Source organism: Pelmatolapia mariae, linkage group LG8, assembly GCF_036321145.2.
Source record: "Pelmatolapia mariae isolate MD_Pm_ZW linkage group LG8, Pm_UMD_F_2, whole genome shotgun sequence".
Taxonomy (NCBI): Eukaryota; Metazoa; Chordata; class Actinopteri; order Cichliformes; family Cichlidae; genus Pelmatolapia; species Pelmatolapia mariae.
Genome location: NC_086234.1, coordinates 21,335,844 through 21,362,423, shown reverse-complemented (window position 1 = coordinate 21,362,423; position 26,580 = coordinate 21,335,844). Strand labels below are relative to the sequence as shown.

Below are 26,580 nucleotides of genomic sequence, written 5' to 3'. Positions count from 1 at the left end.
TGCTGCTGGTGCTCTGTGTTTTATCACGTCCAAAGTAACAGCTGTATATCAGCAGATCGATTTATGATACTTGATATGCTTTCTTCCTTTTACTGCAGATTAGAATTCAGCAGCGTTTTGCACATGGACTAATTTATGTTGATACTTATATATCTGCTATCAGCTGATAATAATGGGCGTTCAACACGTGGGTCACTCTAAACCTATCACCTGAAAGCACAGATAAATCAAACGGCGTTACTTTCAGGCATTTCTTTTTTTATTTAAAACATTTTAAACATATCCTCCATCTGAAAGCAAACAGAAAGGTAAAATGATCACAAAACATTAGCAACTTTTCATGAAAACATATAAAACAGTTATAAAAGAGAACCAATAAGTTAACCTAGCTAGACTAACAGAAGTGTATTTAAACCTAAATATCCAGGGAGGGTAAATGCTACCAGCTGCACATCTTTTATACATTAACTGCACCGACATGCAAATGACGGGGACGAGAAACACCGTTACTACACCTGTAGCAGCTAGGAGTTTTTTTATTTATATTTATTTATTTTTACAAGGCCACAGTCACCTCGTGAGCCTGACTAAAGCTATGCATTAAGAATAAGTAAAACGGTAATTTCCTGGTGACACTCTTGAATAAGAAAGTGAACTGGGACTTGGAGGACAGGGGAATACAATTTAAAAAGAAAGAAAGAAAGAAATGATGAGCAGTGCATAGCAAAAAACAATGAATTTACAATTTCAATAGTTCATAAACAGAAATACAACACAGCTACAGGTACACTGTACTGTAGAGGAGTCATGACATCACCATGACAACCAGAAATGCAGGAAATGTCCATTTACAGTGTGTTTTTCCTCCCCGCACATCCCTTTGACGCGCATTCATCCAGAGGCCGCCCACTTGTTGGAGCAGAGATGCATTCAGAACACTACAAAGGCTCGACAAAGTGCACAACCATCAGCCGTTTGCCAGAAGCAAACAGCTCACGCTTCACAATGAAGCTGGCTTTCACCTTTGAGTACAGCCAACAACAAAAAAGGACACTAATCACCCACATGCTCTGAAACTACAGAATTTGACGATGTGCCAATGGCGGGCCGTAAAAGGTGCAGCATTGTTTGCAACACTCAAAACAAATGTGCAAATGAATGTGGATTTCACCGAGTCCTCACAGGGAGAACAGCAGTGATGCTGGATGAATACGAGCGGATGTTCACAGGCTTTAGTTCGGGTGCAAACGGGCTGCATTTGGACGGTAATGTGTTTTCTGATGGTGAGTCCAGATATACTGCGTGGAGACATGGAGTGAAGTATGTCTTCCCCACTCAAGAGAAACTGTGATAATGCCTGAAACTGCATAAGAAATCAGCCATGACCACCCAACTCAGTGGCTAATGTGTCACTGACCAACTGAGTAAATGATAGCCGATCCTAATCACAGCATAATCCCTATTATTGAAATTTAAATATCACATTTTTAGTCGTTGCTTTAAAATCTTTTAAATTAATTTAGATAATCTTTGCATTTTGTATTAGATATACTAAAGGCTTAGTCACACTAGAGTAAAAATGAGACCATAACCTTCTTGCGACTAGAAAAAAAAAACTGGTAATTGCCTGGTGATTGTACTGAATTGCAATAACATTTTGTTGCGCATGTGGCAATGGATTGTAAGTTGCAGTGACCAGCTGCTGAGGGGTCACAAGGAGTCTGCAATTGTTTGGAGACCGGTTGCCTGGTGGGAGGCAACATGTCTCCAAACAATTGCAGTCTGCATCTAATTTATAAACGCAGACAGATTGCATGTTACACTGACTCTGAGTCAGTCTACGCCAGTGTGCGCAACTCATCTGTGTGGTTTCTCTTTGCAGTAGGGAATTCAACTCAACAGTTTGCCAATTGGTTGTATTCTGTTTATCTTCCTGTAAGGTTGCCCAGCACCTATTTGATTTACAGTTAAATCGCCAACCTGCAGCAACTACGTCACTAGTGGTGGAGGAATTTATGGGCTTCTGGCTGAACTGGGAATACAAGTGGTTAATTTTTGTTTTATGTGAATTTGGACATCAACAGATTTCATGTGATTGCCGGCTTGACCCCCTTCAATCGCAAACTGATAGCAGACAGACTCCATCTTATTGCCGTTTTATTTCCATCCAAGTCTTCAACGCAACAATTCAAAGGCCCCAAATTGATTGCGAGCTGTCATGGTAGAGTGTTTACACTTGACTGACATAAGTAACAATGTAACCTTAAAGGATGCAGGCCAAAGAATTCTCTTCAGATCTGTTTGTTTGTTTGTTCAAATGACAAATTTGATTTTATCACTGCAAGATGAGTTTTGACATTTGGCTTGAGTTATTTTAACACATTTTATAACAATAATAATAACAACAAGAAGAAGAAAAATTAAAATATTAATAAAACTTAAATTTCTACAATCTTTACGGCCTTGCTTTGCTTCCATAGACATCAGATCCTCAACACTTTAGGACCAGAGCTGGGTGTGTGTGACTTTAACTCGCCTCTATCAGAAGAGAAAAAAAAAGGATTTTCATCATAGATGTCATTTAAATTCACAGTAAAGGAAATAAATATGACTACGAGCCATACAATTCATGTTCTAGATTCACAATTTGGACATAAATTGTTTAAAAACTCCTACCGTCTACTATTTCTGAATGGTTAAAATATATCCTGCTGTATGGGAGGCAGTGAGCGCACCATCAAACACTAACACTGAACTACACCTGTCAGTCATCTTGAGTCCAGATAACTGTCATCAGCCTACATTTATGCTTCGTCTTTACAATTTTCAAATATGATCTGATAGAAAATATAAACTTTATATAGTCGTATAATAAACATGTAAATAGTCATACCAGTTACTGTCATTGCTTAAACCTCACTTTAATGCAGCATCACAATCAAGGGCCTTGAAAGGCTTCCTTCTAACAATCTTTACAAATTTACCAATTAATGCGCATTAAAAAGAGATGTAAATAACGTTAATAACTGGCGGGAGTATTGCGTGTGTGCTGTGGAGTTCCTATTGATCTGTGGACACCTGAATAGTCCTGCTCTACCAGCACCTGAAGTAATAGCACTGCTGCACACGGGGCACTCGTTAACTTGTGGTTTATCTACATACAGATACAGCGCATTTCCATTGTGTTTGCTATAGATGATGTGGTCTCTGTTCCCGTTGGTTTGAGTGTCTGCGTGTGATCTTGGCACTTTGGTTATGGAGAGCAGAGTGAAAACTGAGCCAGCCGGCCTTTTCGGTTTGGCCCGACATCTGCCCGCATTTCTTGCTTCTACCAGGCCAAAGGGGAAGACAGTCTGGGGCTTCTGGGGTTTTCCGGAGTCTGGATCTCACTGAGAGCTCTCTGCAAAAGAAAAACCATAATCTCCTCTGATTTATACTCATTTTACCCCATTATTTTCAGATTTAGAGCACATTCATTTATTCCATAGACAGTGCCCCTTTGCAGCCTAATCAGTTTATAGCTGCAGGCAGCCGGTCTGTGTGAGAGCACTGTTTGAATGCCTCATTGTTTAGTAGGTTTGAGTCTGTCACACGCCTGCTGAATATATCCAAAATATGACTGTCACCTTCTGGAACAAGTCAAATTTAGCCTTGCTCCCTCTATCAACACCTTGACACAGAACGGTGGAGTAATAGCTCACCTCAAACTTGGATACGAACTCTGAAAAAATGCCAAAGAAGGTCTCTGTGCTGGAGGACTTGCTGTCCTCTCCAAAGTAGGAGGCCACCTTGGAGAACTCCTCCATGGCTCTGGTCTGCAAAGATTCCAGAGACTGGATCGCAGGGTGGCTGTTCTCCAGGAAAGTCTGTGGGCACAAACGTTAACAAATATAAAGGGGGTCTTGATGAATGGTGCAACTGGGTGAAGATCTAGAAAACAATTAGTGATGTTGCCATGACGTCAGTAGATTTGATAGCTAGCAAACAGCTATGTGTATATATATGTAGCTACTCGATAGCTATATATATTGTTTAAGTGAAGATTTTACAACCTGATTTCTCTTGTCTCTATACTTACACTCCTCCATAATAATGGATGGGTGCTACAAAATTGTTTGAGGCAAAGCAATGTGCCACCACCTGTACACTAACAACTCTTTTACTGCAGTAGTCCTGGTTTGAAAATGTTATTGATATCTATTGAGAGTCCATACAAATATGTCTGGACTTTCCTTTTATACTTCTGGTTACTGACACCTAATAACATGAGCACAGGAAATGTATCGTATTGTTTCTTTGTTGTTTTTCTCCAAATACCCTGCTTTCCTCCCACTGACCGAGGAGCTTGCTTGTTAAATTCGGATTAAATGGTGAACTAACCATAGCTGTAGATGTCAGACAGAAACAGTGCACAAATAAATGTTTGATTGAGTAGCTTTGTGGTCAATTAGACCGTTGAAGTGCAACATTATCATATTATTTGTGTTTGTGTTACTATCTTACCCAACCAGGAAACGGTTAGCTTAGCAGTGCGAAGCGGGCAAGTCATTATGTTGTTTGTTTCAACAATATGGAACCCAGACAACAAAACCAGCCGATTTTGTTAAGTTTTTCCTGAGCTTTTATAATATTTTTTACACTTATATTATAACCTGTATGGTAGTAAACATCAGAGTGCTTGTAGTCGATGAGAACTGGACAGGGCCAGCCAAGTGATTCCTTTGCTAAGCTGAAACTGCAAAGACACAAGAGTGGCTCTTTAACTCTTAACCGTTGGTAAACATCATTCATTTATTTACAGATTTTACTGTAGGGGTGCATGGTGGAACAGTGGTTAACATTGTCACCTCTCAGCATAAGCGTTCTGGGTTCAAACCTGCTGCCCACCTGGGCCTTTGTGTGCATGTTCTCCCTATGATATTAATCTGAGTGTCGTTCCTACTGTTTCAGCTTTGTGATAACATGCAAACTACCCATCGTATACCCTGCGTGTGCTGGAATAGGCTCCAGCCTTGAAAATGGATGGGTTTTATCGTACACTCATGACTGAAGTGAAGTGATCGTCAGGGGTAGACTGGATCTTCTGACAGGCCGCCCTGATGTCCTGCACGGTGGAGTGAAGGTCACTCAGCTCTGTTGTAATGGCCCTCTGGTTCACTGTCACAGGAAAATATTGGAGATGAGGTAACAAACCCATTGAAACTCAAAGGAAATATGCAAATCAAACTGTAACAACAGCATAAAATATGCAAAAGAAGCGCACCTGATTCTACTGTATATTAACTATTAACTAAGAGCATTGTACCTTTAGCTGCCAGAGGCACTGTTGTGAGGTCTCTGGGAAAGCTGAGCAGCTCTGGGAAGTGTTGGCACAAAGACTTGGCCAAAATGTGGAGAAAGGTGGATTTCCCATCAACTGTTTTGGTTGTGCTTAGCTAAGAGACAGAAGAAGAAGCGCATGAGCGACTAAACACTGAACTCGAACTTACCGTGTTGAAGGCACAGACATCCATGCTGTACCTCAGTTAGAAAGTTAATCTTAAAACTGGTTGTCCTGTTGCTCTTCGGCTGCCCGTTGTTCAGGTAATTTCCCATTGCAAGAACAAACTGTTGGTAAAGTAAAGCCGTAAGTATTCACTGCTAACACAGATATTCACCGATGGCTTTATTTTCATTTCGACTGCTCTAAGGCCTTACCTCCAGGATCTTGGCTAGTTTCTTGCTGCTCCTGAGCTCCACTGAAGCCTTGTAGATGTAATCGTACGCGATCTTCATCTCCTCCGTCCTCTCCTGTAGGGTCGTTTTAAAGTAGAGGCTCCGCAGGCGAGTCTTATAATCAGGCACCATTAGCATCTGAAACACAGACAATGTTAAATCATTTAGTTTTACTCTTTAAAACATCTTTGGCATCTCTGATCATCTCTGACATTTTTCCCCCACAGTCACCTGGAAAATGAACTGGTCCGGCTCGCTCAGCTTGCCCGGGTCCTGATCAAACTGTTCGTACTGTTTCACCTCTTCTTCGTCTGGGGCATACAGCAGCAGCTGCTTGATGTGGGCCGGCTCCAGCCTGTCGGTGGTCATGTTCATCAACACCTGACGCAGCTCTTCGGGGGAGATTTTCAGATGGGCGATGAGGATGGCTGCAGGGAGGAGGAGGAGGGTGAGTAGGCGGGGGAAAATGTGGAGAATTTATGTACCAAAGAGGATCACTGTGTTCCCGCTCTGCTGACAAACCCTTCATCTGCCTGTCTTTCACTCACATTTATTACCATGTGTCTGTAACATGTAGCTCTGAAACCCAGAGTCACATCATAAACTCGCTAATTAACAGTGAATTAGCAGTGCCGTGACAGAAGACAGAAGTTGCTGTGCCAAAGAGTCCAATCTGGATAACTGCAGAGAAGCAAGGAATCATTTTTAGACTTTTCATTGTCTTGCTATATTGCTACACTGGCCTCCATTGTTACACTGACGTAAGATGACTCTTTGTAATTCTTTGATCAAATTTGGCCAAATCTGATCCACGATCTAGGAAGAATATAAATATACATTTCTTTTTCTTCTTGTAGAGACTCACTCTTTTTCCTTGTGAATGAAACATGAACGACCTGTTGGCACCAGTTAGCACAAAGCAAATCTAGAGAAAAAAATGAGTCAGAAGGTATAAGGAGAGAGCAATGATCTGTGGCCAAATCCATTTTCTTTAAGGGGGTTATCTTGTTGTTACCTCTGCAGTGCACCTGCTTTCACCTTCATTCCAACCAAGGGAGGTGAAATAGATTCATGATGGTTTATAACTGATATTCCTGAACTTTTACTCCCTTTGATCATCCAGTGTTCCTTTAATTTATTTGAACAGTGTATTATTTTTTGCTCTCACATAGCACACGAAATGAAAACAACTGTACGGTGGCCCTGAGAGGTCAAATGCAACTTAAGAAAATGCAAGCAGGTAGAAAAATGCTGCAAAAGCACAGAGCACACATGGGAAGCTGAATAAGTAGTAGCAGAAGTTTAACCGCTGCAGAGTCAGTGTAATTTTCAACTCTTGATTCTGTTCCATTATCCTTGTTATGCTAATATATATATCTGAATGTGCTCTCACCTGAACCCTGCCCTTCGATGCAGCGTTACTACTTCAGGCTAACATGTTTTTATCAGGTTAATCAGTTTATCAGTTAATTTTCATCAAGTTTATCAGCTATATATTATCTTGTGGGCACAATGTGGATTTGACACCTTGTCTAAATAGTGTCTATAATTCCTCTCCCACATCAGTGATGCAGAAAATGTTTGGCCTTCGTTAAGTGATGTTCTTTGTCTTCTACTTGTGCAAAGTTTTTGTAACCAGCTGTAACTATAAAAGGCATTTTTGCTGCAGTCTCACATCCTTGATCCTCGACCCTTGTGTCGCATTTGTGTGGTACTCACAGGCATTGTAGGCTTTCTTATGAGACAGAATCTCCACCACGTCTTTCTTTTTTAAGTTCTCTGGCTGGAAGGCTGGCTCTGGAGGAGAGACTGATAATTTTAACAAACAGTGTAAGGATGCGTTCTCCTGGCACCAGGGGTCAATACGCAAACTAAGTCACAGAGGCTGAATGTGGCGGGTTGGTGGGTTAATAACACACTCTGCCATTAGAGGCCAATAAAATGATTTTTAATCAGTAACAGCAAGTTGTGTGGTTTGTTTTTTACATAGGCAGATCTGTGTTATTACTGATAATCATGACAGAAAACAAGAGGGGGATATGGTGCCGTATGGAGAATGGATTTGAGGTGCAGGTGAATGAAGCAGCTCCAATGGAGAACATAACTGTGAAGGTACAAACACAACAGGCGACGTCAATAAAGACACACATATATTCAGATGCAATGCAAATGTATCGTTTTAGACACAAAGAGGTTAAGATGACTTGATGTGTATGAAGTGATGAAGAAGTGATAAAGTTACAAAATCACTCACTGGATCTGCGTTGAGTCCCAAAGTGCAGGTCCAGGTCTAAGTGCTTCACCATGTCGGTGAGCTTGTCATACTCCGAATCCTCCCCGAGCTAAACACAGACAAGGACACGCTGTACTCTCCGAAGGCACAGTCAAAATCAGCTTTTTTTACTTATTTCTTTTATGGATGGTGTTCAGATTTTATTCATGTCTGATAGGACTATATGCTGGGATCAAAAAGGCTCAACATTTTAACATCTAAAAGCAGATCAAGTCTGGCACAGCCGCTGTTTACAAAAACAACATTGTTGCCTTGATGACTCATCAGAGACACATAAGGAGGTTTTTCCAAATATGGATGGAGATATGTAGGAGTAGTGAGAAAACTCACAGTCCGAGTGGGAAGATTCACATGTTGTTTTCTTTTTTTTACTGACAGAGCCATACATATACATATCCGTACAGCCTCTAACCACAGGGTAATGCAAGACAAGTGGAGATCACCACTCACCTGACCCCATATTGTTCCCTCAGAGTTCTCCACCTGCTCCCAGCGGAGCCTCTTTACACTCATGTGGTTAGCGTCTGAGGCTTGCTGGCCCGGCTTGGGCAGCGGAGGTGGGTCACAAGGAGGAGGCAATGGTGGAGGAGGTGGTGGTGGAGCCTTGAAGATGGAAAAACAGTTACTTAACACTTAAGCCATAGTGTTCTAGTTCAGCACAAAGACAGCAGTTCTCACTACTGAATCATATTCCCACTGTGCACATGGACCTCACAAGTTTCTTGTATACTCTCTAGCAGTTGTAGACAAAGAAATTATTACTGCTATTATTAGTTATTTAGGGTATGGCTCTGTCATTAAAAGCAACAGCAAGACAGGGACAGAGCACGAGGTTAAGTCAGAAAGAGCATGGCAGGAAGTACTGGGGTTGAGATGGGTTGCAAAGTGGCTTATAGCACACTGTGGATAGGATGAAGAAGATTAAAATAAAATAAATAGATTTCCCACTCAGGTGTATAGGAGAATATTAGCTGAAGTGTGGGTTGCAATGAGATCATGTGATCCATCGGGATGAAGTTGATGGTCTGCCTGAATGTTGTTCTCGAGTAATGAAGTCCAATTAAGATCTGAGCCAAACAATCAACTGTATGTGTGATCCCACTTAAAAGTGGACACTGATTTTTGAGCAGATGTTCATGTTTTAAATGGATCTTCATGAAAAGAAACAGAGTTTATTAGCTTCTTCCAAAGAGGCCATGTGAGTTGTTTATTGTCTCTGTGTTTTTGTCTGTTTGTTAGGAGAATTACTGGAAGAGTATGGTGTAAAGATTCTTTATCCTGGATCTTTACACTTATATGACACTGAAATAAAAAAAACTGGAAGAAATCTGGAATCATGTTCAATTCACGAACAGTGTTGGGGGAATTTGGGGTTTTGGTGGAAGAATACAGTCTCAGACTGCTCATGTAGTCCTTTTATTTGTCCTTATCCTCTGACGTCCCACAGGTCAAACCACACAGAGTCAAGGTTGGGCTACACTTAACATACTGAAGGCGTTAGCTTTCAAATCAAGCCTCTTAAGTGAATTTTGGCCTAATAGATCTTCTGTCATAAAAGGCACATTTGGGGATGAAATAGATTTTAAAAAATTGCATATAGATCAGACGGTACATCATTTCAAATCCGAAACTGGCTGCTGGCAAACATGAGCGATGTTAAAAGGTTAAAATGGGGCAAATGATGCAGAATGTTGCTTAGCACCAGAGTGTTTAAGTGCTAGTTTGCACCTCTGTTGCTAAGCGCTCTTGGTTGCAGCACTGATGGAGTGAACCTCTTTGTGTTTTCATTTTCTATTTCTGTGTGTGCTGACGTCTTATTTGTACTTCAAGTAATAAGACAAAAAACAAACAAACCACAAAGCAAAAGAACAAGAAAAAAATCTGAATGCAGATGTTACCTGTTTGGATGTGTGGTGTTCCTGCCTTGTGGTTTCCAAGGTCTTCATGTGACTGGGGAGGGTGGAGTGAGAGGTTGGAGGCTGCGAGAGCAGCGAGGAGCCTGCGTGGCCCTGGCTCTGACATTGGGATGGGCTGTGCTCCTGGAGGGACGGCGGCAGCGGGCCCTGGTAGCTGTGTTGGTGGTGGAGCTGGTGGTGCCTCTGCAGGACGAGCTGGCTCGGCCTCAGCAGCTGCGGGGAGGGCTGCGGGGAGGGCTGGCGGATAGGCTGAGGCTGGCTGAACTGTCGTGGGAGGTAGGTGGGGCGGGAGCGCAAGGTTTTGGTGGAGGTCAGGGTTGTGTGGCCGAGGCGGGTGGTGGGTTGGAAGCGCTGGAGAGTCTTCTCATTTTCGTCTCTGCTCGGGTGCTTTTTGTGTAGGGGAGAGCGGCTGGACAGGATGGTCCTCGGAGGGGGTGGAGGAGGAGGGATGATGGGGTGGTGCGGTTGGAAGGGCATCCGGCTGCGGGGCACGTGCTCGGGCGAGAAGCGCACTGGTGGGAGAGGGTCGGTAAACGGAATGGGAGGGGGTATGAGAGCCTGCAAGGGTGGAGGAGGCGGGGGGCTTTGGGTGGGAGGTGGTGGGATCGGTTCGGATCCAGAGGAGTAGCAGGGAGAGGAGGCCTCGTCGCTGCTGCTGTGATCCTCACTGCTGCCGCTGCTGAGCTGCCGGGGCATGAAGCCGATTTCCTGGTCCTCCTGGAAGCTCATCTGGAGGGAGGAGGAGTGCACCATCAGACCCGAGAACCACCTTCACCTCGACATGCTCTAATAAACGGCTAATAAACAGCTTCTATGTTTTATAATCCAGTCTATTCAAGCTAATTAGGTTATTATTAGGTTCATTACGGCTTTGAGGTTTGCTTGAAATGTTGTACTGAAACTTACTCCACTGCCTGTTTATATTTGAACAGAAAAAGCGACACGGGGTGCGATCAGAATGTTTTGGAACTCTGAAAGTTTATTTTAAAAAAAGGTTTTGTCCTTGTGCACCTCTGGACCACTTCCAATAGTGCTGCTATTTTACGTCCCATTCATCTGTAATTTCTATCTGGACCACAAACGTCCGCTAAAAGCCGATATCTGTGTCAGACTGACCCAGCTTTAATGTCCTGAACCATCTGTGCTGGTGAGAGGTGGGTGTCCGGCTACTATCAGCGAACCAAAAAGCAGTTTTCAGTACATAAAGTCCAAGCTTGCTCAGGAAGGTCAGACTGTTCACACAAACTTCTACTTCAGCTCCATGCAGATCTGGCTCGATGTAACTTTAACTTTATTTCTGGGGAAAAGATAAAGGGTAGCTTCACTAAAATCAATGCAGAGGTGCACAAAGGTGCAATCTTGAAGGGGTGACTAGCCAAATTCAAGTTTGCTTGTTTAAAAAGGAGACTTTATTTTACAGGTGTAATCCCAAAATATATTTATCACACTTCATAGCAAGTTCAGAAATTCTGCTTTTTTTTTCTCTTTTTGACTTTTAGAATAGAAAATATCTACAAAATAACATCAAATCGAAGTGCTGATCTACAGAATTTAAAACCCATGCACTTAAATATCTCCAAACCTCTATATAAAAACTATGAAAATAACAATGCAATATATTATAATATAACATAATGTGAATGGAAAAGAACCGTGACAATGCTATAAAAAGCCCAGTACTTATTCTAAATACAGATTGCTAAACAGAAATATGCAGATAAAACTCTATGATATAACTGAGTATCGTTTTACTTACAGGCACAACTCTTCTTCTGAAACCATGACAACCACCTTGATATATCTGTTTGTGTGACACAAGTGTTCATTGTAGCGTACATTAGAGGTGCTCTAATGTAAACATGCAACACTACAACGTTAATACTTCTCTAAATGTTCAACTTGCTTACTGTGTATTAATGAGCAAATGCACAAACAACAGATTTTCTCCTTATCATGCTAAATATATAAATCGAGATCACGGCAGTCTAACAGCTTTCACGCTGCAGCGGCGCACATTCTGTGCAACTGAGTCAGACAGGATGACATTTTCCCGTCTGGCCCAATCAATATTGTGGCAGTGAAAGTGAAAGTATGACCAGCATTAGCTTTTATTACAACATTACTCACACTCTGCATTGAAATTTAAACTCATTTTTAATTTGAAAGTAATGAATGTAGCAGCTTTAAATGTGAAATATAGACAATAATAATAATCTTGTGATGCATGACGCACGTTAATTGCAGGCACGGCTTCCAGTTATTCCTCTCACTGAACCATCACCTATAAGAGTCTGAAGGTTTAAGGTTTAATCAATGGAGATTTTATATTTGTAGAATTTAAACATTACAGAAGCTAGCTTCTCCTACATAGGCTGCTGTAGGCTGAATAGCAAGTCACTCACTCTTAAGGTTAGGTCCATAAATTGTTAGACAAGTCTGGTTTAAAATCCACTGTGGTGGGGTTAGGGGTTAGGGCTCAACAATGAGAGTGTTCCACTTTTTCTGCTCCTGCTCCAAAAAGCTTCAAATAAAGGTAAAACACTTGTAGCGTATTCCTGCCTCTCACAGCTGGCAGCTCAGTGGTGGAATAACTGAAAATCACGTCTTAAGAAACAATAACGCTCTAAGATCGTGGCCTGTTTTTCTTCCTCACCTCCTCGTAGTCATTCTCCCCGGGCACGAAGTCATCCACCAGAGTGACCCGGTGGCCCAGCTGCTCGCTCAGGGAGTCCAGGAACTTGTCTGTGTCTCGGCTGCGTGGCGGCCGGGAGAAGGTGAACAGTTTTTTGCGGTGGGTCAGCACGTTGTGGCCGCTGTCTGAGTGATGAGGGGAGGCCGGGGGGCTCTCCAGACTGACATAAGGGTTGGAGTCTATGCTGCTTTGATGGTGGATTTCATACACGGGAGTGGGAAGAGGCTCCTTCCAAGACAGGGACAGGCCAGATTTACGATTACCTGTAGAGACGCACATTAAAAATGATGGCCTCGATTTATATTTAGGCCACCTTGACGTGAGAATCTTTCCTCTTAGTCAATATCTGACATTCTAGACCATGTAGTCACCAGGAGGATTATTTCTTCTGAGAGGTAACCATTGCAAAATAAATAAAAAAATAAACTGAAAGCTTGTGTGTTTGAGTGGTTGCCATGCCATGTTCACATCAGACTGGCAAAAAAAAAAAGCATCACTTAGCAGCAATTCTGCTTGTTTGCCACCTATAAGGCACATCGTCCACCACAACCCCCCAAATCTTATCATGATGTAAACATGGCATCAGTCACGTGCCACCAAGGCCCAAAACTGATCGGCTTCTATCACTTTGCATGTCATTTTATCTGTTCATTATGCAAATATGGGACCTTGGTGGCTTAAAACAGCAAGATGAAAGCATGTATCTGAAAGCGTGTGGATGCGGTGAGTTTTTAGGAACCCAGAATACCTGTGAGGGTGGGGAGTGTGAGGGGAGAGAGAGGGCTCTCGGGCTCTGGTGAGGAGCCGCACTGCAGTGGAGGCACATTCTTTCCTGCGTACACGTTCTCCAGCTCCGTATACACACCTGTCATCTACAGATGAAGGCATGATCATCTCATTAGCACATTATTGCTGGGTACATTTTCTTTGAAGGTCTGCTGCTTATTAGTGTTTTAATTTTTTTTTTTTTTGGTTAAGCTGCAGACTCACATCTGACCAATTATCAAAGTAATAGTAATGATCAGCAGACCTTCAAATCAAGTGAGACCAGAGAGCACAGAGATCATAGCTAGCGTTCCATAAATGCCAGTCGCTGAGGAGCTAGGCGCGGGAAAGCTGCGGGTATACCTACATGATTGAGGTCAGGGGACTCGGGGAAGGAGGTTCCATCTCCTGACTGCCTCTCCTCCGGGCTCCCGGATTCATCGATATGAATTCCTAAAGCACAATAAAGCATGAACAGTGACACGTGTTCATCCACCATCCACCTCCAGCCTGGGAGGAGAGCGGATGAAGCAGAGCAGAACAGCGCAGAAGGAGCAAAAAAAAGCTCAGGTCCCGCAACGGGGGTTAGCGATGGTAATGGAAAACTGGGAAAAAGTAAAGTACCTGAAGCCTGAAACAGCCTGGAAATAAACACTGTTTCAAACTGAGAGCTTGGGGAAGTTTTCAAAAGCAAACGGATGCTGAGAAATGGATGTAATGTATGACCTGGTGATGACTTTTTTTGTTTTTGTTAGTAGCAGTCCTATGTTAGCTCAAACACTTACACACATTCCCACCTGGGACTTGGCCACTGCAAATAAAGCCTCATTACTTATCTCTGATAAGACCTGGATCAATGGGAATTTAGGTACCGGCGCGTGAATAGTACAGTAACTTCATCAGGAATCCCCATTTACTGTCTCATCCTTGATTTCTCTTGTATGTGTTGTGTTATAACGATGAGAACACTGAATTACTTATAAGCAGATTTAAATAAGCACACAGCTTATTAGCAATAACAACCCCATTTAAATCCCTCTTGCTTTACAGATTTCGTTAAAGCGGCATTAACATTCTGTGTTGGTCACCTGGGGCAAACAACCTTGTTACGACACCATTTCAGTTCATCCAGCAGTGACGAAGCAACGTTCCCACTCAAGCCTCTCTCTTTTTGCCTCCCGAGGGAAAAAATCTTCATCTTCATCAGCTAAATGTTCACCGGCTCTATCTTTAATTGCTAACTTTGTCTTCCAGCTGTCTCTGAGCTGTAGCCTACAGTGGCTTATTAAAGCTTTTACATCAAAGAAAGGTTGCCTGACGACAAGATAAATTGCTGAAAGTGGTTATATTGTAGAAGATGTGTTGCAGGATGGAGCTCGAAGGCTTTTTAAAACCTTTGTATCAAACCCAGCTGAACAATTTCTGAAATTATAATGATTTTGTGCTTAAGGACAACAGGCTCTTATTCAACATGTTTATCCCACTGGGACGTTGCCGTGCATAAGCGTACCCATTCCTAGGTGAGTCCCGATGATGCAGTCATCGGAGCTCCTCTCTCGGACGTTGTTGCGGTACGACGACCCCGTCACCCGCATGGAGCTGCTGCGCCGGTGGTGCTCAGGACCGTTGTCAGGCTCTAATAATGCTGCAAAACACACACATGTATATACACACACACACACACACACACACACACACACACACACACACACACACACACACACACACACACACACACAGGGTCATATTGGCTCTATTTTGCTATTTATATAAAAAGCACAACCTTAAAGTGCAGATTTATAAACAAAAGTCTGGAATGATCAGAGTACATCATGATAAAAATCCACCTTTCCAATGTGGAATTCAACTTCTCATTTGTTTCATGCCTCACCGTTGCTCTTGTAGCCAAGGAAACGAGACAGCTTGCCCTGGCAGCGCTCCTGTTCGTCGTAGGTCAGCAGCTGGTAGATGAACTTCCAGATCAGCTGCTTGGCTGGAGTGTCCAACACTGGAAACACGTCCACGATCAGGGTGTCCACGTTCCTGCAAACACACGTGCTCCATATCCACTCACTGTTTTCTTTATATAATTCCTGCTTATGGCTGACTATCATTCAGTGCAAGGGTTTATTTTATATTCTTTATACCATGTAAAGCTGAGAAATAGATGCTGGGAGAGAGCAATGAAAAGGGTGGGAGGATAACAAAGATGTCACTTATGGTATGATTTATGTTGTTGGGTGTACGCTGTATGCATATACAGTTGAATAACAGTGATATTTTAATCCTGCTGCCTCACATGTTTGCATCATCTGCTGAGCTAATTCATCATCCCGTCTTTCTCGATCCCTTCATCCTATATAGGAAATAATATCAGAACCTAACTTAAGCTGTAACTTCCTGCTTCCGCTGCTAACCTTTTATTTGCTCAATAATCCATGTCTTCTTTGCTAACAGACTCCTCTGTAACCCTGTAACCCTCTGCTCCCTGTCCCTTCGCTCACTGACCTGTGCTGGAAGAACGTCTCTAAAGCTTTGCAGACACTGTATCTCTCCTGGATGGTCAGCAGGTGCTCCAGCTGCTGGCTGAAAGTCCGCCCGTGGACTTTGATGCTCGGTGGAAGAATCTCTGCAACCCACTGCAGAGAACTGAGACCAGGAGACCTGGACAGCATGTATGGAGGAAATCGAACATTAATTTTTCCATTCCTACTTACTGAACTAATCCTTCTCCTTCATTCAAAAATAATACACTGCTACAGGCTAGGTCTAGTGTCAGATTTTTGGTGTGCTAACCTAGAGCGTGGCAATGTGGTGGGGGCCAGACTAGAGGATTCATCTGCATCTGTTTGGTCTGAAGAAAAGTCAGATGGACCCTCCTCCACCACGAGAGTGGGCACTGCCCCGCTGCCCTGCAGCATAGACACCACCTTCTCATGGGAGCAGTTCCTAAAGCAAGGGGAACAAAAAGGAGAGACGATGGCTGTTAGCTGTATAATAGAAGGACTGAAGCAATGTAATCTATTGTAAGATGTGCAAAAACCAGCAGAATCACTGCGTTATTATGTAATACTAAGATAAGACACTGGGAAATGATAATTTTACAAGCATAATTGAAAAATTATGTAAGCAGACATACATAAAAACTACATTTAACAGGATTATATAATAAAAAATAAAATTTAAAAAAATGTGTTTTTTGTTTCAGTCTGCCCAGAAACACTGCTGCTGCTCTAAGACACCTTGCAAGCCACGAGAAGCTTCCCACACTTACTTCTATATTTTGGTACAATATGTGAGAGCATCTTGTTCTTTATGTGATGTACACAGACACTATGAATCCAAATATAAGCCCTGGTAATCACGTATTGCAAAGTTTTAACAAATACACATTTTGTTTTTACCTTAAAGGGATGAAGACTGCAAAAATAATTGTTTCCATCATTATAACAAATATATCATTTTCCACATTGTTACAGACGCTTTGTAAACACTGCACTGTAACGTCCAAATATCTTGTACTTTCTTTTCCTCCTTCTTTCTGGTGAGCACCTCCCACTGTTTTCCTGATCACCTCCTACGGCTGCAGCAGCATGTTATCAGGGAGAGCAGCGAAATTATACAGTGCCAATCAAATGAGTACATCAAGTAGCCTGGGAGATGCGCTGTGACTCTTCTTTCACATGGTTATCAGGGTGGCAGGATAAGTAGTGCTGTTTCCTCACATGGAAATACTGTCTGATGTATTGCTTGGTATAGTGTATTTGCTGAGCTCGCACAGGTACAGTTCAAATTCAGATTTCTTATGTGCACTCCCACACTGACTCACGAGAAGGAGAAGGTCAAGAAGTTGTCAAGTCCACAGAAGAACTACAGTGACTCCCACGAGGAAAGTTCAGTTTACATAAAGGCTGTGATCACGTTCATCAGCCCATGCGCGCATAGGGCACCCGCACACGTGTCAAGGTATGTGAAGGAGTGCTTCATTCACATACCCCTCAGGATGGGCTGTAAGAACCCATTTTCCTGGAGATGTAATTACTTGAAAATTTGGGGATCTGATTGTCAAATATCCATTAAAAAAAGAACTGAGTACTGTGCAGAAGTCTGGAACCACCAGTCATATTATCATATTTTGCTTAGAAAATGGGAAATAGGTACATCATTTTGTTTGTGCAGTTCTAATAAACTTTAAAGTCAATATTTGGTATAGCCATGTTTATTCTTCAGCACAGCCTGAACTCTCTTAGACAAACCTTTATGTGATTTCTTTAAGTAGTTTTCAGAATAGTTCTCCAGAGTTTTTGAAGGACATTTTAAGCTCTTCTTTGGATGTTGACTGACTTTTCGGATCGGTCCGGATACAGGGAGGCCAGTCCATCACTGTTCCATTGCGTGTTTTTCTATCCTGGTATGGTGGATCAAAATCTAACTCTACTTTTCTGTGCTCATTATTAGATCCCCTACTGCAGCTGTAAACATGTCAGTCTCCACTGTGTTTTATAGATGGCTACAGACATTCACTCTAGTATCTTGCTCCTGACGTTCTCTGTACATATTGGCCAAAATCTGATCCACACCTGTCAAATTTCATCACTCAATCAGAACTGTTACCACTGTTTTTCAGACCAGTTCTTGTCTAATTTGGTATACCTCAGCATTTTCTCCCTGTTTCCCTTCCTTGAGAATGGCTTCTTGACAGCCACCCTTCCACTGAGAACACTTCTGATTAGACATTATGTGTTTTAGTAACAGGCAGCTAGTAACAAAATATCTAAAGATACAATTTAAAATGGATTCTTTGCTAAATCGTCTGTAAAGTGTAGACACAACACTGATTCATCCCTTCAGTTTGATGTTTTTTTAATGCTTGAATGACTCATAGGTTCGTGTTAAGTGGTTTAACATAAAAAAGTCCCCAAGACCACTTAAAAAAAAGTCTGGCTCACTGGCAGCAAAATATAAAGAATGAGGACTGACTCAAGGCTTTTGCCGAGGACTGATAAAACATGCTGGTGTAAAAAAAATGCTATCTTTGTGGGTTTTTCAAAACATTAAAGATTCTGCCCATATATAAAGATAACTGGAGATAGATAGTGACAGATATAGTTATGGTACACATCCCTGAACACAATAATGACACTTGAACTTAATAACAGAATTTAGCCTGAAAACGGTCACTGTGTAACAAATTTAACAGTAACACCATCATTCGTGCTGTGAGTTGTAGAAATTAAAGATTTCCTGTAAGGTCTTGACTCGTCTTATCTTGTGTTGACTGATCAATAAAGTTAGTGCTGCTGTGCAATATGTAAAAATGCAGGCAACTCCCTCAGTGTGGGGATACTCATATGGATCCTGCTGCTTTAGATCATTTTATGAAACTGCAGGTATTTTTTTATAAAATCAGAGGAAGAAATCCTGTAAACAGCTGAAAGCAATAAACACTGTTCTCTTACAGCATGTCTAGGGCTTTTTGTGTTTTCTTTGATATACATATGTTGGATTATTGGTTGATTTGCATCACAGTAAAGAGTCTGATAACTAGACTTTAAATTGTGTGCCGAAAAAAAGTTAGGCTCTGAGATTTTTTTGTATTTAATGTGAGATTTGTTTAGGTAGTGATGAACAGTTACTAAAACCTATGGTCTTGCAGTGCACAGCTGAAGACACAGTCCACAAACTGTTTCTATGATGCAAATCTCATTAAATTCAGCACAGAAACTATGAAGGAGAATGTTCAGAGAAAAAATAGAAGCGTCATGTGCTTGTGAAAATATCGAGGAGAATCTACGTCAGAAAAAAATCTGAAGGGTTATGTGTTTGTGATGGATTATCTGGCTCTGTGAGAGCTGTTTTTCATACTGAGGCAGAATAAATGGCAGCAGATGGCTTCTCCTGGAGAAAAACAAGTGCAGACGTCTAAATATACTGTGTAAGGTCAAGAACTCGGGCAGCAGGGAAAGGCAAAATACTACAAACTACTACTGCTGCTAACAATAATTTCCATTAAAGACAAACCTCATGTCCAGTCCGTTGAGAAAGAGGATACGGTCGCCTGGTTTCAGTCCACATTCCTCGGCAGGACTATCTGAGAGGTCGACAAAGATGGCAGAAAATCAAACATCAATCAGAGACTGAAAAAAAAAACTGAAACCAATCCTTCCAGCTAACAAGGTGCACAGAACAGACGGGCACAACGGGGGGAGAGATGGTGACTAATGTGATGCTGTCAATCTGTGTATGAGATCCAACAAAGCCCATCAACAAACAAGATGAGCTCCATGCTAAATCTTATTACGTAAGGAAACAGTGCTGTCAAAACAATCCCTGGCAGAATAAGTTCTGACTGCACTGTACCCATCGCCTCCTCATCTGTCAGCACACTGCGGATGAGGAGCTGTCATGTCATTTGTTTTTTTTCTTGTTCTTTTTTAACCCAAAGTTTGGATGCAGTAAAGTGTTAATGGGGAAATGGGGTTGTGGCTTCCGGGCTATCGGCAAAGAATCTGTGGTCAGAACACGATGAGAACTATGCTACCCACCTCCACAAGGGCCCACTGAGTCAGTCCGCTCTGGCTGTTTCAGCACATGTTGGTGGGGGATGATGGTGGGCGGGAGCAGTGCCGTCATCGTCAAACACACACACAACGCACACGCACACCGCCTTCCTCACCAAGGAACCTGGCAAATTCCCTCAGCAGTAGCTTCACAGCCTCCCTTGTCTGCTAGTTTTGTTTCAAAAAGCAATAACTGTGAATTAAATAACCTTTTACTGCGGGAAACTTAAGAAAGTAATTATGAATATTTCACACAAGCTCTAAGTGGAAATTAGATTTAAAAGCTAGCTTTAATAAAACAAGCAAAAACTGCCTGTGAGAGTTGTTCAGTATGGCCTACAGTCACCCTATATGTTGATGCAAGTCTATAAAGGAAAAACATATTAAACCATGGCTGCTTGTAGAAATAGTCGACAATAAGAAAAAGAACAAATGGGAAATCAGCCTAATTGCATGTTTGGCCAGAGTTAGACAAGGAGATCAACAGCTAGGCATTTAACTGCCCACAAAACCACAAGCTTACAGCTTTAAGATGACGTTTTCTGCATGGCTTAAATATTAACGATGAAACCTGTTGGTAAGTAAGCTCTAGAAGAGATGAATACCAGAGCAAGCTGTTTTGTCTTGTCCTCAGTCCCAGAAGCATTTGAGTGCCCTTCATTGTAAGTATATGACACTAACATATTTGCAGTATGACTTGATGTACAAAGGATTTACTCCTCCACCCTATGACCAGTTAAACTGCACAGGAAGAGCAATAAACAGAATATAAAGTACATCTGTCCGGCACTGACTGACCACAGGTGTACCTGCTGCCGCACAGCACAGCCTGTTAGCATTTCACTAGTGAGTCAGATAAGTTCACTTCCGGCAACACTCACAGTCTCACACACACACACAAGCGCCTCCTGATCACCTTCAGCCCCGAGCGGCTGGCACCACAACAGCCTCACCCGCGTAAAATACATCTGCCCCCCTCACCGCCCACAACACAGAACGGCGCACGAGTGAAAAGCCGCCACACAAAGAGAGGAGGCGTCAGTCAGGACTGCACTGTACTTGGTTTTATTATAGAAGCAGTACCTGGGATGACGGAGTCGATGCAGACGGGAGCGTGACCCCGCAGCGTGAAGCCAAAGTTCTTCTTCCCCCTGTAGACACGGACGATCCTGAGGAAGGGATGCAGGCAGGAAGTGAGATGAGCAGTTCATTCAATCGGATTTAGAGCTCTCTGAAAAACCTTTGCAACTAAATGTTTCTAACAACGAAAAGCTTTGTGCCTGTCTACTGGCCTTCAACTTTCAAAGAGGGTGACACAAACTCTACATGAAGCAGAGCGCATTCATGTCATTTATGTGCAAAGCATTTTTCCTTTGTTCTGAACACTTTCAGCCGACGCTCTCTGCTGAATGACATTTTCCAATTTCTTGTGTTTGCGTCAATCCATCCTACAAAAGCAGCACCTTTAACCGACTTAAAAACTTTCAATTTGAGCAGTAACCAAAACCTGTAATTTATTTTTTTGGCTTTTTTGATTCACTCATCATCACCCATTTAGTCAAAATGTGAACAGTCTAAAACGCAAACAAAGGAAGAAAAATCAGAAGCTGGAAGTGGAAAATGTGCGGAATTTGTAAAAGTGATCAGTCAAACAAAATCAGACGAGCGAGTTCTCAGTGTTGCTCGTGACGTCATTTAACAGCATTGATGGCTGTGAATGAATGAATGGGAAGCCCAGCTGTCCCTGGAGTGAGCACTCACTCGCTGTTGTTTACAAGCCTGCCTGCGCTTCGTTTTTGCTTTTGTCACTTCCTGTAAGTGGGAGTCTGAACAAGCACAGACGTGACCCTCTGTTTGCTTCGATCCAAGCTGACATTTTTCTAACATAACACAAATCAGTCCTGCTTGAATGCCAGACATTGTTTTTTGTTTCCGGCTTGAATTAAAAAAAGAACAATAAAAAATTGGGACATGTTCAGAATAGCTTTGACATTGTGCTGAATGCGGGGCTCCTCTCTCTCATTCACCCCAGTCGGAAGAATATGCGTCGGAAACCTCCCGGTGTATCAAAGATGAGGCTCGTTCTGTCTATCCGTGGAGCGTTGCCATGGAGATAACTAAAGGCAACACTGCTTTGGTATATAAACAGGAGGAAGGCAAAAAAGACAACAAGAGAAAAGAGACAAACCTATTCTTTGATAGCCGTGGTTATACGCTCTTATGTAAGCCAAGCTAAATGCAGAAAGGCACACTGGGTGCTGAATGTGGATTTGTGTGTGTGTTTGAGGGCTGAATAGAAAAAAAAGAAGAGCTCACAGCATCAGCTCTGAGCACACTTGACAAACTAAGTGTCTGTGACTATCAGGCTGCTTGAGGCCTCTCCTCATTCCCTCTGGGCTACACCAGCAGAGCTTCATATACTTATGTATAATTTCACATGACGTCAGCTGAATGCACTCTGAAAAGGTATCAGTCAGTCTGCTGGTACATCAACAACCGTCACATTGTACACACACTATACAGACAGCTACCACCCTATAGTGCTTGATTTTGTGTATCAATAGTAAGTAGAACATTTTGTACAACAACACATCCGGGGGTGGATTTACCCAAAATGTTATGTCGACATCTCTCTCCACCTGTATCCCACGTCTCTATCGATCTCTTTCTCTACCTAAATGTCACCATGTTTCTCGGTCTATTTCCATCTCCCTACCTTCGGCCATCTGTCTGTCACTGTTTCTTCACCTCTGCCAAGCAGCTTTTGTGGTCGGTTTGTTTGTCTGGCAGGATTACTAATGAAGTTATGGACAGTTTGGCGCAACTTAGAAGCAATTAACTTTCACAGTCTATCTAAAATCGGTTGTTTTTGAGGGTTTTTTTTTAACAACTCCTTAGTATTGCCAGATAACTGGAAATGGGGGAAACTGGGGGACATTGTCCTGATGATGTCAGGAAACCTAAATAATCTCTTGGATTCAGAGGTTCACTTTAATTTATGCAGATTTTCAGCTGTTACAGAGTTATGCAGTCTCTTGAATTCTCTCGTTCGTATATGTTTGATCTATATTTATTTTCTTCTGTCTATATTATTGCATCTAGATATAGATATCTAGACTGCATCTATATCATCACCTCATATCACTCTGTTTACCTGCATTCCCCATCTCTCTATTCTCATTGCCATCGATCTCCATCTCTACATCTGTTTACTCCTTACTTCTGTTCGTCTCTTTTTCTGTTGATATCTATATCTATCTCTCTGTTCCCACCTCTAGCTCTGTCTCTCGCTGCTCTATGCATATTTCTAGTTACTGTGGAGACACAACAGTGTTACACAACAGTCTTTTGGGTTTATTCAGTGCATGGAAGGCACCAGCAATGCAGCGCGACTTCTTACTGACACATGATGCCCCTTTAACACAATCAGCTCACCTCCTGCTGCCTTGTGCCCGGCCAGTATGATCACATTTGACATAAAGGGCCACATGTTTTTTAAGACCTCCTGTTGCTGAATACTCAAAGACCCCAGGATTTTATTAGTTAGCTCGCTATGGAGATTTACTGCCACAGTCCTGTGTCGACCGCGTCCACTGTGGTGTTATTAACTGGACAGTCGTGTAATCAAGTGTGTTAGTGGGTGGAGGAAAAGTGTCAAATGGTCAGGGGGGGTCTACCCCATGTAGGATGGTTGCCAAGAAACAACCAAGAAGATGGTAGAAGATGGTTACAATGTGATGTTTTGTTAAATGAAACAAATGCGCAGCTGTGTGTGAACATCTTCATGCATGCACAGACTTGCTCTAAGTGCAGCTTTATAAAACTCTGAGGAAGAGGAGTTTTAGCACACTATAACAGATAAAGCTGTCCCTGGATTCTGCTACAACTTCTCAGCTCTTGAATTATGAATTAACAGTTAACAACACTTAAAACAGAGCAAAAGGACTCGTGAAACCTGCTGTGTTTGATATGTGTGCTTACCTCTGATTGGGTCCAATGGGGGGATGCACGGGTATCCCTGAGACGGACTTCCTTAAGCCCCTGTCTCGCTCCGCTTCTCCCCTCCCTCCGGGTTCTCCTCCATCCCTTGGCACTGAGCTGGCCCGTTTGGACCCGCGGTGGCGGTCGGAGTGATCCTCGCTCCGACTGCGACGGATTCTGCCATGCGGCTCGCTGATGCTCTTGCTGCGGCAGAGTCGGTTGATCACGTTCTGGGAGACGGTGTCGTCGAAGCGCTGCCGGTGCTTCTTGGGAATGAAGATTCTGGCCAACATGGCAGCATATGAGGAAAACAAATTGGTTGGTGTTAACTGTTTTTCCATAAGAGTTCCTCTACGAAAAGCAAAGAGATGGGTAGAGGATGGATCTACATCACAGATCCACCTCGATCCATTTTAAAGACACAAATTCCACAATCGCGACTCTGAGAGCGATGACAGCCAGTATTGGAAGAGATTAAAAGTTATAATATACTTCAAACTCTACTGAGAAAATGTTCACAGTCCTAGTCGACACAGATTCGGCTCAACAGGCTTCCATCTTCATGTCTCAGATCTGAAAAAAAGATGAAAAGGTTTTGGAGAGTCTTTCCCCTGACTGAAAAAGAAAAGAAGTTAAATTTGATGCAATCTTTCTCTGAGGAAATAGACGGTGAAGAATCGTGGCGTCACTCACTGCTTGCTGAAGTCTTACTGCTGCAGCGTGGGGTACCAGAGCCAGAATACAGCATGAGAAAAAGGTGTGGGAGTGAGTGAGCAAGGGATTTCTCCTCTCTCTCTCTCTCTCTTTCTCTATACAGCAACCGATTCTCGGTCTTTCCTACACTTCCGTCTACAAATCACCTACGACTGAAGCAGGAAGCTGTCATCTCATCCACCTAGGCCCTGACCGATACTTTAAGTTCAACAAGGAAACTCAAAGTGTAACGCACTGGGATAAAATAGGGGCAAGGGCATCAATTACAGTGAAATACTGAGTTAAACTGTATGAAATCACAATGTTTTTTTAATTTGTAATCCAATGTGATTTCCTACTAAACGCTTGCTGTTTTCATTTAAATATCAATATACAGCTATGACATCGATAAAAATTATTTTCCCGAAGTCCTACTTTATGAAAAGTCAAACACTTGAAATGTTATGCTTGTAATATAAAATTTTAAACATAATCAGTCACAGTGACTGATATGTTATAGCAGCTGAACATTGGTAGGGTTAGTCGTCATCACTCATGAGTGATGAGTAACTATCCCCTGTGGAGCCTACAGTTGGTTGCTGGGGTGCTGAAGGGTTTCAAACAGTAGCCGTGCTGGCTTGTCAGATGGAGAGGTGGGACATGCAGCTGACATCGAGAGTGGGAGCATTTATCTGGTTTATGCTGTAAAAACAATAAGACACATTGTAGCAATCCAGTGGGGATGAATTCATTATTTTAACCGCTTACAAACAATGTATCTAACAATGGAATGTTTTTTTGTATTATATATAACCCTAGCCCTAATCCTAGCCAATCAGAATTTAGATTTTTTTAATGGTATTATTCTCCCAGAACAAAGAAAATAATCTAATAATCTAAAACTATACATCTGTTTTTTTCCCCCCAAAGAGTTAGGTTTTGCCTTTCTCTAGGGTTATGATCTATGATGACCGATACCTCAGAGGGTTAATAGTGAAAGCTACGTTATCCACACTCAATAATAGAAATAAACATTGTGTAACACTTATGAATTAATGTGCATTTAATGAGGTATAAGTATTTGATCACATTTGCTACTTGGTGGAGTAACCATCCTTAGCAAGCACAGCTTTTAGATATTTCTTATAGCTATTGCTAGGTTTGAGCTGAGTTTTCAGATCTCCTCTTTGCTGATCTTCTCCAGATTCTTAATGCTACTCCACCTCGAGACTATGATGTGCTTCTTCTTCTTCTCGAGGGACTCCTTTGTTGTCTTGGCATATGCTTTGGATCAGTGTCCTACTGGAAGACCTGTCCATGATGCGTTTGCCGGGCCCCGGCTGAGTGAAGGAGATTCTTGTCCAAGATTTGTCCATCTTTCCAATTGAGCGATACAGTCATCTTGTAGCTTTGGCAGAAAAACATCCTCAGAGCACAAAGCTTCCACCACCATGACAGTAGGGATGCTGTTCTTGGGGTCACAGTCAGTCTTCTCTTCACTCCAAACACAATGAGTGGATTGATACAAACCAAGTCAATTTTGTTCTCATGTAACCGCATCACATTCTCAGAAGTCTCCCCTGAATCATTCAGGTGTTTCTTTGGGGGGTTGTGTTTTTTTTTCAAGTTTGTAAGAATTTGAGTTGGAGTTACAGATACTTTTCGCTGGTACCGAAAACATGTAGAGGTTCTCTTGCTCGTCTTTCTAAGCAGACTGGGAACAAACGAAATATCAAAGAGGGGGATAAGTGTGAACTGTACATGCTGTTTCATATGGAGTTCTGGCAGCTCACCAAACAATAGCAGTGACTAAGAGACATAACAAAACAAGTCCCCACTCACCAGCAAACACACACACACACACAGACACACATACACACACACACTATTCATTCAAAAGATTAGAACTGCTGCCAGGAGACAAGACAGCCACCCACACACACATACACACACACACACACACAC

At 42.3% G+C, this 26,580-nt stretch overlaps 1 protein-coding gene across 6 annotated transcripts in view; it reads right to left on the bottom strand.

Moving 5' to 3' along the window:
* Positions 1 to 250: 250 nt before the first annotated feature.
* Positions 251 to 26,580, bottom strand: part of grid2ipb (glutamate receptor, ionotropic, delta 2 (Grid2) interacting protein, b) — a 39,344-nt gene continuing 13,014 nt past the window's right edge. For 3 of the 6 annotated variants that reach the window (XM_063481511.2, XM_063481514.2, XM_063481515.2), the window contains 22 exons: positions 23,923 to 24,204; positions 21,025 to 21,110; positions 19,403 to 19,472; positions 16,178 to 16,330; positions 15,890 to 16,045; positions 15,273 to 15,424; positions 14,892 to 15,026; positions 13,749 to 13,834; positions 13,365 to 13,488; positions 12,578 to 12,879; positions 11,681 to 11,725; positions 9,907 to 10,653; positions 8,459 to 8,611; positions 7,970 to 8,057; positions 7,435 to 7,524; positions 5,947 to 6,143; positions 5,698 to 5,853; positions 5,521 to 5,607; positions 5,306 to 5,435; positions 5,039 to 5,157; positions 3,702 to 3,866; positions 251 to 3,400 (listed from right to left, as the gene is read on the bottom strand). In XM_063481511.2, coding sequence (XP_063337581.1) covers positions 3,329 to 3,400; positions 3,702 to 3,866; positions 5,039 to 5,157; positions 5,306 to 5,435; positions 5,521 to 5,607; positions 5,698 to 5,853; positions 5,947 to 6,143; positions 7,435 to 7,524; positions 7,970 to 8,057; positions 8,459 to 8,611; positions 9,907 to 10,653; positions 11,681 to 11,725; positions 12,578 to 12,879; positions 13,365 to 13,488; positions 13,749 to 13,834; positions 14,892 to 15,026; positions 15,273 to 15,424; positions 15,890 to 16,045; positions 16,178 to 16,330; positions 19,403 to 19,472; positions 21,025 to 21,110; positions 23,923 to 24,204 — 3,595 coding nt within the window. In that variant the 3' untranslated portion in view covers positions 251 to 3,328. Of the gene's footprint in view, positions 3,401 to 3,701; positions 3,867 to 5,038; positions 5,158 to 5,305; positions 5,436 to 5,520; positions 5,608 to 5,697; positions 5,854 to 5,946; positions 6,144 to 7,434; positions 7,525 to 7,969; positions 8,058 to 8,458; positions 8,612 to 9,906; positions 10,654 to 11,680; positions 11,726 to 12,577; positions 12,880 to 13,364; positions 13,489 to 13,748; positions 13,835 to 14,891; positions 15,027 to 15,272; positions 15,425 to 15,889; positions 16,046 to 16,177; positions 16,331 to 19,402; positions 19,473 to 21,024; positions 21,111 to 23,922; positions 24,216 to 26,580 lie in introns of those variants that run through there. The other 3 variants (XM_063481512.2, XM_063481513.2, XM_063481516.2) reach the window with 3 other exon arrangements.